Here is a 12,966-nt window from a genome sequence, read left to right on the forward strand (position 1 = left end):
AGCTCAGCTCTGGCACCTCTCAGGTGGGCGCCATTGCCATTCTAAGACGACAAGGGAGAAATTCATGGTGAGCTCCAGCCTCTCTTTTTCTATGAAAATAGCGCTGTGCAGTTAAACTAGAAATGGTCATTGTTATGATTTGCATCATCATGCCTGACCATCCTTGACCTGTCCATCTTGTTACATCAGGCACTTACTGCTGATTTGCTGGATTATTATTATTATTATTATTATTATTATTATTATTATTATTATTATTATTATTTGCTTGATAGCCATTAATTAATTGTGTGTAAGGGGTGAAAGGAAAGAGAGGGAGAGGGAGAGGGAGAACGAGCGCAGGACTCACTGGATAAAAACAAACAAACAAACAAACAAACAAACCAGTTGTCTACCATTTGTCAATCAGACCTTCCTTCCCAGACATAGGAGTACTACCTTATGACCAAAATATGTCCTGCAAGAGTGAGCCATGCACATAAACAGGGTTTCATGCTTGGATCATCCTCAGGGACTAGTTTTCATTGTACGTCAGGGTGTGCAGTGGGTGATGAACACGTTGCTTTCAGCCCTGGCAGCCCTGGTTTCTTGTTCTCTGAGTCCAGGTCTCTCCCCTGGTTGCCTTCAGTAGACATGATCAGTGCTGCCTAATCTCTTTGGCAGAGGGAGAATATGTTGGTCTGGTTTTCTCTCTCATCTTACTGGACAAAGCTAAACTTGCCCACCTATTCAAGGTTACAAACCTAGTAGCTCCAATCACCATGTCAGGAGCTTTTTTTTAAATGTTTTTAGGCAAATCGTTTTATCTGTTCCTCAGCCAGCTCTGCTGGATCACAGCGCAACATCAATTTCAATTTTTAATATGCTACGGCGTGAAATTTGACTTGTTATAATGCAGCCACAAAACACCATTCATGCTAAATAGGCGCTGAAAATGATTAAAGTTTTAAATTTTATTGCAACACTTTCATCATGTACCCAAGGGGAGAGGAAATTAATCTTCGAAATGTGTTTGTCATTTTGACATAGCCTTAAATACAGGGGAGCACAGTACTGTCATGGCCTTAATAGCTTATACCGCTTAGATCACAAACAGGATTAATTTACTGAATTAAATAGGAGTTTCTTTGTGCTGTTCTCTTTCATATGCCAGTTGCAATTCTTCCAAATGTGCCGTAAAGCTCCAGGATGAAAAAAAAAAGCTCTAATGGGCGTGAGGTTTCAAAGAAAACACTACAGTTTCTGCCAATATTGATTTGGCAGGCATTTTAATTATTTATCTAGCTAATGCTGATTCCTGTTCATGAAGATAAGTAGTGATCAGGATATATTAAGGTTTTGCTTTCTAGCCTATTAATGAGTGCCCTGATAAGAATTTTCTCTTGCACGGTTGCAAACATGTACAACACAGTTCCCTTTCCCTTCTCTGACATTGGGATTTTAGTAGCACTCTTAACAGACATTTCACTTCATTGGAACAGCCCAGTTGGTTTCATAAGAGTCAAACATCATCTGTATGGCCACAGGTTTCCTATCCTTGCCAAAGCTGTATGCACCTTGAAATCTCTCCCGGAAAAACGTATAATAAAATCAGCAATAGCACCAGTCAACAGCAATAGCCCTAATCAGTTCATCAACAATAACATCAAGGGGGGAGCACAGAGGATTGAACCAAGGTCTTGCGTTCTCCTCCAAATGAGGCCCAGTCACTTAGCATTATCACTGATGTTCTGATGGCCATTACACAGACACAGACATAGCTCCTGAGATGACGCACAGACAACCTGCCTGCATATTGCTGCATAACATAGCAAATCCGCTCCACATATATGTGCCACCTACTTTCCTAACCTCTTAAAAGCATTTCATAAACTTTTCTTTCAGTAGCAACAGTAGTAAGGGGCATAGCAATCTCGCGTCCAATTGAAAAGCAAGTTTATTGCTTTTGCATGGTATTTTTTGGGTTGCTGTACACTGTCCCGATGTTTTGCGAGAGGGCAGCATAGAAATGCTTTCATAGATAAAATAATAATTAAAGCTAAAAAAATGGCCGCCAAAACAACCATATTCCGGAATGTGCCCTCAATAGCCTTTTCCGTTAGACTGCTTTTTGGAATGTCATGCCGATAACAATGACTAGTGTAACCGTTCAACTGAGATCATTCTGAAAGAAATCGTAACTTTTATTTCCAGCTAGGAATTTAGAGGGATTTGTTGAACCCACCCCCCAAAAGCATACTGATACTGGGGGTGGGGATTGATGAAGGAGCATTTCTGACATGATGAGAAGACCAAAAAGTAGAGATGTGAGAAGGACAACTTAACTTGTGGCAAGGAGCATTGTCTATTCGGGGCTGCCTGTTGGCTAGGGTTAAGCCATTTGTAAGCCTTTACAAATATCACTTCTGTTTACTTGACCTTATTATAAGTGTGTGTTCAGATATTTCCCCAGGTCATTCGGAAAAGAAAGTGTTGTGCTTAGGGGAGTCAAGACTGTGAGCCTTCTCTTGAGCGACACCGACATCAATATAGAGAGGCTTTAAATCAAATAACTGAAAAATATATCTGAATACTCTCAAGTATCAATCCAATTACATTGTTGGTTTTTTTTACAGCGCTATGTTTACACTGAAGCAGCGGGATAATTTTCTTGGAAACAGATGATATGAGTTTTTACTGATAGTATCTCCAACTGGTTTAATACTCCCCAATTGTCATATGAACTTCTTTCAAGGCTTTTTATTATTATTTTTAAGGGGGGAAAGCCTGATTCTTCATTACTGTTGTTGCCTTGCTGCATGTTTGTTCATGTGGCAAACTCACACATGTAAGATGTCCTTTGCTGTCACAGCTTGGCATCTTGCCATGGAGTTAAAATAATCTTAAATGAAAAGATATCAAGCGAACCAGATGATTGAATTAATTAATATCTCCCCCCTCCACTTCTTGTTGTATAGTAAAGCTTCATGCTAATATAACCCTAATTACCAGCAAGTCTGAGTGAACAGTATCCACAGACAACCTTGTCCTAAACAGCCCTTTATACTGCAGCTGGGTGCTTTTCCTGGTAAATAAGTTCCTGGAGATATTTTTGGCATCCTAGGGGTTTTTCCTTTCCTCTGCACTCATTTTTTTTTTAAATGTTTTCCCTGCATCTCCTCTATTTGTTCACTGGAATCACCAGCTTGTAGGTAGGTTGCTGCACATTGGCCTGCAGGAGCTAGAGGAAAAGCCTAGTTTGTTTGTTTATATACTGCTTAATTGTGAGGAAACCTCAAATCGGTTTGCAAAAAGGATAAAGCAATAAAATTAGCAGTAAAAACAGTTAAGAACATGTATTTTTTAAAAAATACTTAAGACCAACAATAAGCTTAAAAAGCAGCAGCTTCTACATGTCTGGATAAACAGAAGTGTTTTAACAGATACAGAAAAGAGTCGGGGAGTTCCAAAATATGAGAGCGTCCACACTGCAAGATGGATTTCTTACAAAAGCAGAATGAGCATTACGTGCCAACCTACCCCTGTGCTAGGGATGCAGATGGCGCTGTGGGTTAAACCACAGAGCCTAGGGCTTGCCGATCAGAAGGTCAGCGGTTCGAATCCCCACGACGGGGTGAGCTCCTGTTGCTCGGTCCCTGCTCCTGCCAACCTAGCAGTTCGAAAGCACGAAGTGCAAGTAGATCAATAGGTACCGCTCCAGCAGGAAGGTAAACAGCGTTTCCGTGTGCTGCTCTGGTTCGCCAGAAGCGGCTTAGTCATGCTGGCCACATGACCTGGAAGCTGTACGCCGGCTCCCTCGGCCAGTAAAATGAGATGAGCGCCACAACCCCAGAGTCGTCCGCGACTGGACCCAATGGTCAGGGTTCCGTTTACCTTTTTACCCCTGTGCTAGACCAATTTGCTTCTCATTTTCGAATCATAAATGAGAGGGTTATCATGGAGCAAGATGTTAGGCCAGAGGCATGGAGCTTAGCTGCTCTTGAGGCACTTTTTTTTGGGGGGGACACGTACGCACATCTCATATAAGCTGCATTGCAACACATGGATGTGCCCCCTCCCCCATGTTCCCTTCCTTCATTCTTACTTATTTGGGACCCAGGCACATACATTGCCTCCAGAATTATAGGCACCTTGTTTGTGAATATCAGTTGCTAAGGAGTAACAGCGAGAGAGAATACCATTGTCGCCATGTGGGCTTCCTGGAGACATCTGGTTGAAACAGGATGTTAGGCTATGTGATCCAGCAGATGTCCTTAGCTATTTAATATGGGTGACATTGGAGGGAGAGGGCTCCTTCGCTTTGCAGGCAGGACCGAGGTCAATTTCCTAGAAGAGTTATCAACAGGATGCTATTCTTGGCGATTCCTCTTTCAGCACCCTGGTTCCCACGCTATTCTGATTTTTGAGAGGTAGAAGGGGTTGTATTGAGAAGGAGGAATAAGTGAAAATCGCCCACTTTTCTCCAGCCATGTCTTGTGAGCTGAGTTCTACTCGTGGGAACTTTGGTCCCATCCCATTTGCTTTTCTATTCTGCGTTGGTCTATTGGGTGGAGGCCTCCTGAGCCGTGTGGCTTCCATATAGCCATATTCAGCTGTGGTCTCCAGACTAGTGCATATAATTCAGGTGTGGCTTGCTGGTAGAAATGGGGAAATTTCGCATATGCAGCTGATCTCCACGTGAAATAAGTTGCGAAGTGGCCCTTTTAATAAGCTAAGAGATTTTCATGACTAAAAGTAGTGACATCCAACTTAAAATGTATGTTCTAGGTCGGGGTTTCCCAAACTTGGGTCTTTAGTTGTTATTGTACTACAACTCCCATCATCCCTAGCTAGCAGGACCAGTGGTCAGGGATGATGGGAATTGTAGTTCAAGAAACAACTGGACACCCAAGTTTGGGAAACCCTGTTCTAGGTAAGCAAAAAAGATCTAGAAATGATAAAAAGTATTTGTGTCTTTTGTCTATTAGCTGTTGTTCAGTTAATTACAGGATAAACTGTGCATTAAGGGAGAATACGAATTTTTACGTCTTCTGTATTGTTCTGCTAAAATGATGTTACTTTTTTTCTTTTTCAATAGGTAGAGAAAAGACCGAAGTACTATGGACGAGAGTAAGTAATGCAGTGTGCTCTGAAAATTTTGCCTTAAGCTAAGGGTGGTCTAATAGAGCAAAAATACCAAAACTTTGCCCAGTGGCTACTCTACATGTTCTCAGTGGGTTCATAAAACATCTCAATTTGTCTTAGAGGATACAGAGATGAGATTATTTTGCAATTCACTGGTGGTTTCAACATAGCCAGTTTTACTCGACCATGAATAGGTCACAAAAAGAAATGTTGACACGCACATCTTCAGTAGTCAGGTCAGATTTCTCTGCAAATCTGACTTCGTATTCCTGCCTCCATTTGGCAGAATTGATGGCAATAAAGTAAAATATGTGAGTTATTTTTCTTTTTTTTCTTTTATTTAAGGAGGGTAGGGAGCAAAATCACACTAGAGCCCTCGTCTTTGTTCTTTTTCTTTTAGAGTGGCTATGGAAATTTATAGCCAATTTTCATCTTTTCCCCATACAATGAAATTGGGAAGTAGATTACAAGCAATCACATCATAGGAGAATTTTTGATATATGTATTTTTCAGCAGTTGAAAAATCTTCAGTCACCTTTTATTTCATTCACACATTTTGTTCATGGGTATTTTTGTTTGTTAACTCAAAATTTATAGTTTGTTCCTCTTGGAATTCATGGGTTCACAGTCATCCATTTTGTATTCCATTTGATGCCTTTATATTGAAGTAAATTTACAATTCCTTGGCTGGAAATAAAGTATCTTCAGAGCAGTTTAAAGTTGCCAAAGTGAATTAATGGACTTCAACATTCTTGTTGGACTTGTAAATTTGAAAGTGAAAATAATTTGAGTTGTCAACAAAACTAAGTAACATGGAATTCAAAACTATGGAGCTATAATGTCAGCAACTTAGGGCGAGTATGTACAATTAGTAAAATCAAGTTGAAAAGATTTTTTTTCAGGTTATAGATCAGCTTGTGCAAATAGGAGGCTACATACTTTGGTTGTGACTCCCACAATTGACTTGTTACACATAGTATATCAGTAGGTGAGCTATTGACATAGCTAAATATCACCTGCAGTGCATTATGGCAGAGGAAAAGTTTGGATCAGGGCCTAGCTATACCAAACTTCCCATTCTTTATATGTTATATGTTAGAGGCATTTTCTCTTTCGGGGTTTCATTATCATTTCTTATATGGCTTTTGCAGTGGTACCTTGGTTTTCGAACTTAATCCATTCCGGAAGTCCGTTAGGAATAGGAAGAGGAATAATTTATTATTGGCCAAGTACATTTTCCAACATACTTGGAATTTGTTTCGGCTACATTGCAATGTAAACATACAGACACTGTTCCTCTCACAATACAAAGAAGCAAAGAAACCCCACCCATATTTGACCTCCCCTTCAGCTATACAACTACGAATTTAACAATTTAATGGCACAAGGGAAAAAACTATTCTTGTGCCTGGCCGATTTTGTATATGAAGTCCTGTAGCGTCGTCCAGATGGAAGTAAATCAAGTAGATGATGACCGGGATGTAAAGGATCTGCTACAATTCTCTCTGCTCTCTTCCTAACTCGGGTAGCATAAATTGTCTCTATTGAAGGCTTCCAAAATTCCAAGTTAGACTTCCAAAATGTTTGAAAACCAAGGCGCAGCTTCTGATTGGTGCACTGTACCCCAGAAACAATAGCTGACAGCTGCATTGGACTTTCGGCTTCCGAAAAACCTTTGAAAACCAGAACACTTCTGGGTTTTTGGTGTTTGAGAACCAAAGCATTTGAGAACCAAGGTACCACTGTAGTGGTGTTCTTTTGTGCAGTATCTGAGGGGGAAAGCGGATCTCAATAAAATAACAGTATTGTCTCTTTCTAATCTACGCCATAGTTCATTGCAGTATGTACACAGTTTGTTGGATGTCAACATTCACATCCCAGACAGATTTTGTGATGGTCAGCACACTCTGCCGTATGCTCCTACTTGCCGGAAATACATGAGTGAACACTGACGATCTCATTGAGGGAACTGTCAGCGTTCACTGGGTGTGTCTCTGAAACTTTGGATGTTCATAATATTCATCTGGGATTGTCAGTGTTCAAATGTGAATATTGACATTTGCCACATACAGCATTCGCTGCATTGATGTTTGCCAGGGTGGCTTTCACTGTGATGTATGTATTTAGGGGGGGGGGGAAACTTGCCATGACAATAATGTTACTTTATGGTAGAGGTGTTTCCATTGGGTCAATAGACAGAAAGCAGATACGTTGGAGGGACAGATAGATTGTGCCGATGACTGGGAAAAATATGTGTAAATTATGTATACAGAGATGATTATTCGAACTTAAGACCTGTCCTTAGGGTCTTGGCATGCTGTCAGTCTGGCTCATTGTTGAGAAGGATATGCAACCTTAATGTCAAATGGGAAGCTATGTAAGATAAGATTTACACCTCTCTGTAATTCAAGCTGATAAGTGCTCCTTATGAACAGAATTTACTTGGCCTGTAGGGTGGCAGTGTCCCTAGGCTTTATTTATATATATAAAAAGAAGTTGATAACTAAGAACTACCAGCTGAAAATGATCAAGCCAGCTGCATGCTAAGTAGAGAAATTAACATAACTGTATTCAGGGCTGACTTTGAGTATGCTGCGTGTTTCTTGAAAGTAAAGGAAGGATGCTATTTTTGTATTTTAAAATGAAAAAAACGCTGAGGGCTTGTGTTTTTCTGGTGAGCGTTTCTCTCGAAACAACTCTTTTATTGTGCTGATGAAGATGGGCTTTGTTTTTCAGGTTCCATGGGAGGATATCGAGAGAAGAAGCAGATCAATTATTGAGCGTAGCAGAGGGAAGTTATCTTATTCGTGAAAGCCAACGGCAACCTGGAACGTACACTTTGGCTTTGAGGTTGGTAATTAATATTTCATTTTGAGGCTATTAGAATATTTATGAATGCTCTTGAGGGGAATATTAGGATTAGCTCTTTTCCATTTTTATTTATGAATCTTCTTGAAATAAAGGTTTAACTGAATTATATTTTTGTGGCCTAGTTCTACCTTCAAAGTCCTTTAACTTAACAGGCAATTGAAATATTGGGGCAGTGTAAACTTAGAAATGCTTATTTTAAATCTTCTCGCTTTACCTCTCTCCCTGTTCTACTTTCTATACTTGTCCTCTCCTGTTATCTCCTTCGCTCTACCAAAAGTTTAAACTGAAAGCTGCTTCAATTGTAAGCAGGGGCCTGCCTTAACACCACCCCTCTTGCATTATTCTGCAGATCACAGTGTGTGTAGGTGATGGTTTTTAAAAAGCACATTTGTGGTGGTTGTTATTTTTAAAGAGAAGAATAACAAATAGGCTGTTCAGTCCATCAGGGTCATCTCTCAATGTATGAGAGCCTTTCAGTGGCTTTTTGATACAGTCTTAATATCTAGACAAAATCATGTCCATCTTGCATGTCTATGGAACAGCTTAATAGTACTTTCCATTTGACGCTGCAGCACTAAGCTAGAAGCGCAGGAGTTTACATCACTCCCACTGCCAACACCACCAGCAGATACAAGATAGTGTGGGACATGGGTAGGCAAACTAAGGCCCAGGGGCCGGATAATCACCTTCTCAATCTGGCCCGCAGACGGTCCGGGAATCAGTGTGTTTTTACATGAGTAGAATGTGTCCTTTTATTTAAAATGCATCTCTGGGTTATTTGTGGGGCCTGCCTGGTGTTTTTACATGAGTAGAATGTGTGCTTTTATTTAAAATGCATCTCTGGGTTATTTGTGGGGCATAGAAATTTGTTCATTTTTTTTTTCAAAATAGAGTCCGGTCCCCCACAAGGTCTGAGGGACAGTGGACCAGCCCTCTGCTGAAAAAGTTTGCTGACCCCTGGAGAACACACACTGACTCTTGTTCAGGTTCCCAAGCGAGCAGCCTTCCCATTGAGTTCATGGTTTTATTCAGCTGTGATGCAGACATGTGAGAAGCCAGTGCAAATGAGGACTGGTGCTATCTATACAAAATGCAGTGTGCATTAAAATATATATTTAAGCACCAACCAATTATAGAATAGATAGTGCGATCTTTCTAACTGGTCCAGTGTGGTCAGTGGACTAGGGGGACTAGGCTAGTCTCCTCAATCTCCTGGTAAAGTATTAAAGTATCAAAGCTTGGCACCTCCTTCCCAAAGCCCAGGAAGCTTATGCCAAGCTTAGGAAGGGAGGCACGATGCTGCATGTGTGCAACGACAGGACATTTCAATGACACTCTTTTCCCATATGAAAATATTCACCGCACACCTCTGAACTGGTCAAATTTTTGAAAATTTGAAGCCAGAAACTAACTTTATCCAACTTGTTCACCAGTCTAGCTGTTGTATGCTCTTGGCTTGTATAGTCTTCTGTTACGAATAAATCATCTTTGTCATCATTCCCACCCCATCAACTTGAAACTTGCTGGTGACTGAAATTGATGAAACCGTTGCTTGCTGACAGAACTGCCATCTTAAATTATCCTCAACCAAATTTTCAAACTTTTCAAAACCCAGTAATGTGAACTTCCTTACACTCCTCAACCTTTCATGTACGTATTCTGCCCTTAAAAAAACAAGGCTAATTTGGTTGTTTGTCTAATGCAGAGGTTGCCATCATGGTGCCCTCCAGATACTGTTAGACTACAGTACCCAGTGCAGTGATACCTCGAGTTAAGAACTTAATTCGTTCTGGAGGTCCATTCTTAACCTGAAACTGTTCTTAACATGAGGTACCACTTTAGCTAATGGGGCCTCCCGCTGCCGCCGCACCGCCACAACACGATTTCTGTTCTCATCCTGAAGCAAAGTTCTGAACCCGAGGTACTATTTCTGGGTTAGCGGAGCCTTTAACCTGAAGCGTCTGTAACCCGAGATACCACTGTATCCCTGACTGTTGGCCATGCTGGCTGGGGCTGATGGGAGCTGGAGTCCAGCGTCTGCTGGCCGCCATGCTGGCTGTGCCTGGTGTTAACCAGCATTCTTTCTGACGCATAGGACTGGGTGACCTGTTTCTGTCCTCACAATCTTTGCAGCCAGAGACACAACTGCAGACACATGAATGCAGCTAACATAGACTAGTCCAATAGACAACATGTTCTGCACAAATGGATTTCGGTAATTGTTCTGGATCCTGGTCATAGTTCTTTTTTTTCTTTTTACTGTCTTTCTGAGGTTGAGGAATTAGGGATTTGGTGTGTGTTTGGGTTCAAGGCAACTGTCATGTTTTTTCTATTGGTCTTAGCTGCATTTCCCTGAGCAGAAGCCTCTCGGGTTTGGCTTGGCTCCCTGGTTTACCCAGCCTCTGTGCCTGTTTTAACTGATGTGTTGTCCTCTCCATGAAGTTACTAGCAAATCAAAGAGTGTTTCTGTCAAGAGACATTCTGGCCATGTGTCCAGATTATGATCCATGTGGGGGAGAGCTTATTAAACACTGGGGAAGAGTTTATGTGCATTGCAGGACAATACATAAATGGTTTCAACCTCTGTGTGAACAAATGAGACATAATCAGGGTGGTCTTCCAGTGTTGTGTGTAAACCATCTGGGAAGAGGCACTCTCATTCTGCATTCTGTAGCACATCATGCACAATGAGCTGATGGAATTTGGAATCCAACAACACCTGCAGGGTTACTGCCCTGGTGCACTTCAAATGTTTTGGATTACCAGACATCTACAGCGCACCATTAGAGGAAGGCTCTGCCTAATGATGCTGGTTGTATGAACTGATTCTGCTGGAAAGCATTGCATCTGAGGTTACAGAAAGGTCTGTGATTGTCCATTCATATAGGCATGTTATCATTTGATGTCATAGCTGTCCACTATTGTATGAAGCAACTGTTAAGAGCGCATGGAATTCTTCAGCAGACAAGTTCATGCGGAAAGAGCTCACTAAGAGTAGGAAGTTTAGAAACCACTGTTGTGGTCGTTTCTGATCTTCACTTCCAGCAAGATCAATGGTTTTTATTGATACTTACCAGTATATAGGGTTCATTCTGGTATGGTGTACTTTTTAAAAGTTGACTGACAAATAGAACCTTGAAGAAAATAAGGCAAATAGATCTCTTATCTTTCTAGGCAGGTAGATGGCGACGGTAGAAATTGTTCTGGAGTTTTCTCAACAAGGTCTTCGTTGACAGATGGAGAACCTTTCTGAGCAAGGTTACCACACCGTTACAGAATAAATGAGTCACAGGCCTTAGTACCAAGCTTTTGACTCATTTCAGGCATTTGAAGCCCTGTATAAACTGGCTATTGTGTCATGAGCAGGCGTAAGCAACAGCCTGTTTCAGCAAATGTGCTTCACTTACACTGTGCACACATAACCGACTTAAAAGGTCACTCTTTTTCTCAATCCGGATCAAACCTGGTTCGAAGGAAAACACACCCAAATGCAGCATTTCATAAGATTATGGGGTTGTTAACTACCCTTTTTTCATGCTTGGTGTACTAGATCACTGATTAATTAACTGTATATTCTGGCGTATAAGACTACTTTTTAATCCAAGAAAATCTTCTCAAAAGTCGGGGGTCGTCATATACACCGGTTGGAGAGTCTGCAGTCGAGTATATCTCAAACTCTATATTTTAACTGGAAAAGTTGGGGGTCGTCTTATACGCCCAGTCGTCTTATACACCGGAAAATACGGTATTTCCATATAAACTACACATATTATATAAAAACCAGAACCATAAGCTGACAGTTAATCTATGTGGTAAAAAAATAATGGGGGCATGCAAAAAAGCTGAACCGTAAAATATTTGGGGTACCTCCTCCTATCATTTTAAAAACATGATTCCTGAAAGTAAGATTTGAAAAGTTTTTGGTGCCCTTGTTTCCCCCCCTCAAAGCATATGTGAATCAGTTATGAGTAACTTAGCAACTGGAAGGTTGTCTTTGACTCTCACTGGACCTTTTCTGTCAAGTTTGTTACATAATAGCTTTTGTAAATGTTAATATTTTCCTTCCGCGCTACATCAAGGTCTCATTTTCTTACAACTCACCCTGTGCAGTTAAATGTGTTGTAAATCAGTTGATTTTCAGTGGCCTTGATCATACCTTAATCCTGCATACATCTGAGCCATTAAAATATATATTTTTTCTAATTTTGTTGGGGGTTTGCATGGAACATACAGATTTACTAAAGCCTCTGGACTTGTCAGTGCAGTCTTCTTATTGTTTGTTAACACGTTAGGTTTGTCTGTTTTATAGCACATGTTGTAGATAGCTAACAGCGGCCAGTGAAAATATATATATTCAAAGAAAGATGTTGGGTGATATTTTGGTGTTGCTGGGGGGTTATCTGTATAATACTGGTGTTGGTGTTTTATTTGCCTTCTATAACTTAATGCTTTATTGTGTTTGTTATATTGTACCCTATTCAGGTATTATTTTTAATGAAGAGTGGGCTGCAACTCTGCTAAATAAATAATATGTGATGTTCAGATATCTCTTTAACACAATATGACTAGGAAGGAATTCTACAGTGCTTTTCCTTTTGTGGTCTTTCAGAGTTCCGTTCCTAACTTTTCCCTGTCTTGTTTCCTCTATTCCCATGGCTGGAAACTAGATGCAGGAGACCATCAACTTGACCCAGAGTGAAATGGAAGAATAGTATGCGCTAAGTGTATCTCTGGGGAGGGCATGAATGCAACAGCCACTCATAATTTTTGGGTGCTAGTAGTGGCCTTTTAGGTTAGCAGTTTGAAGTCTAGAATGCCATGGCAACCCAGAAAAAGCACTCTTTGTGGATGGTTCATATCGTAAGATAAGAAAGCTGTGTCAAACCTGGATGCAAGCATTTATACCTTTTCATAACCTCAGGATATATTATGCTGCTGCGCATGGCGCTTCCTCAACTTGACTGTTCAGAA

The 12,966-nt window shown here is 40.8% G+C and overlaps 1 protein-coding gene across 1 annotated transcript in view; it reads left to right on the forward strand.

Annotated features, from left to right (window-relative positions):
• CHN1 (chimerin 1) overlaps positions 1-12,966 on the forward strand; it is a 90,286-nt gene that overhangs the window by 24,322 nt on the left and 52,998 nt on the right. The window contains 2 exon segments of the mRNA XM_033167775.1: positions 5,078-5,109; positions 7,861-7,974. Of these exon segments, the coding sequence (XP_033023666.1) occupies positions 5,078-5,109; positions 7,861-7,974 (146 nt within the window).

This window comes from Lacerta agilis, chromosome 1, assembly GCF_009819535.1.
Source record: "Lacerta agilis isolate rLacAgi1 chromosome 1, rLacAgi1.pri, whole genome shotgun sequence".
Classification (NCBI taxonomy): Eukaryota; Metazoa; Chordata; class Lepidosauria; order Squamata; family Lacertidae; genus Lacerta; species Lacerta agilis.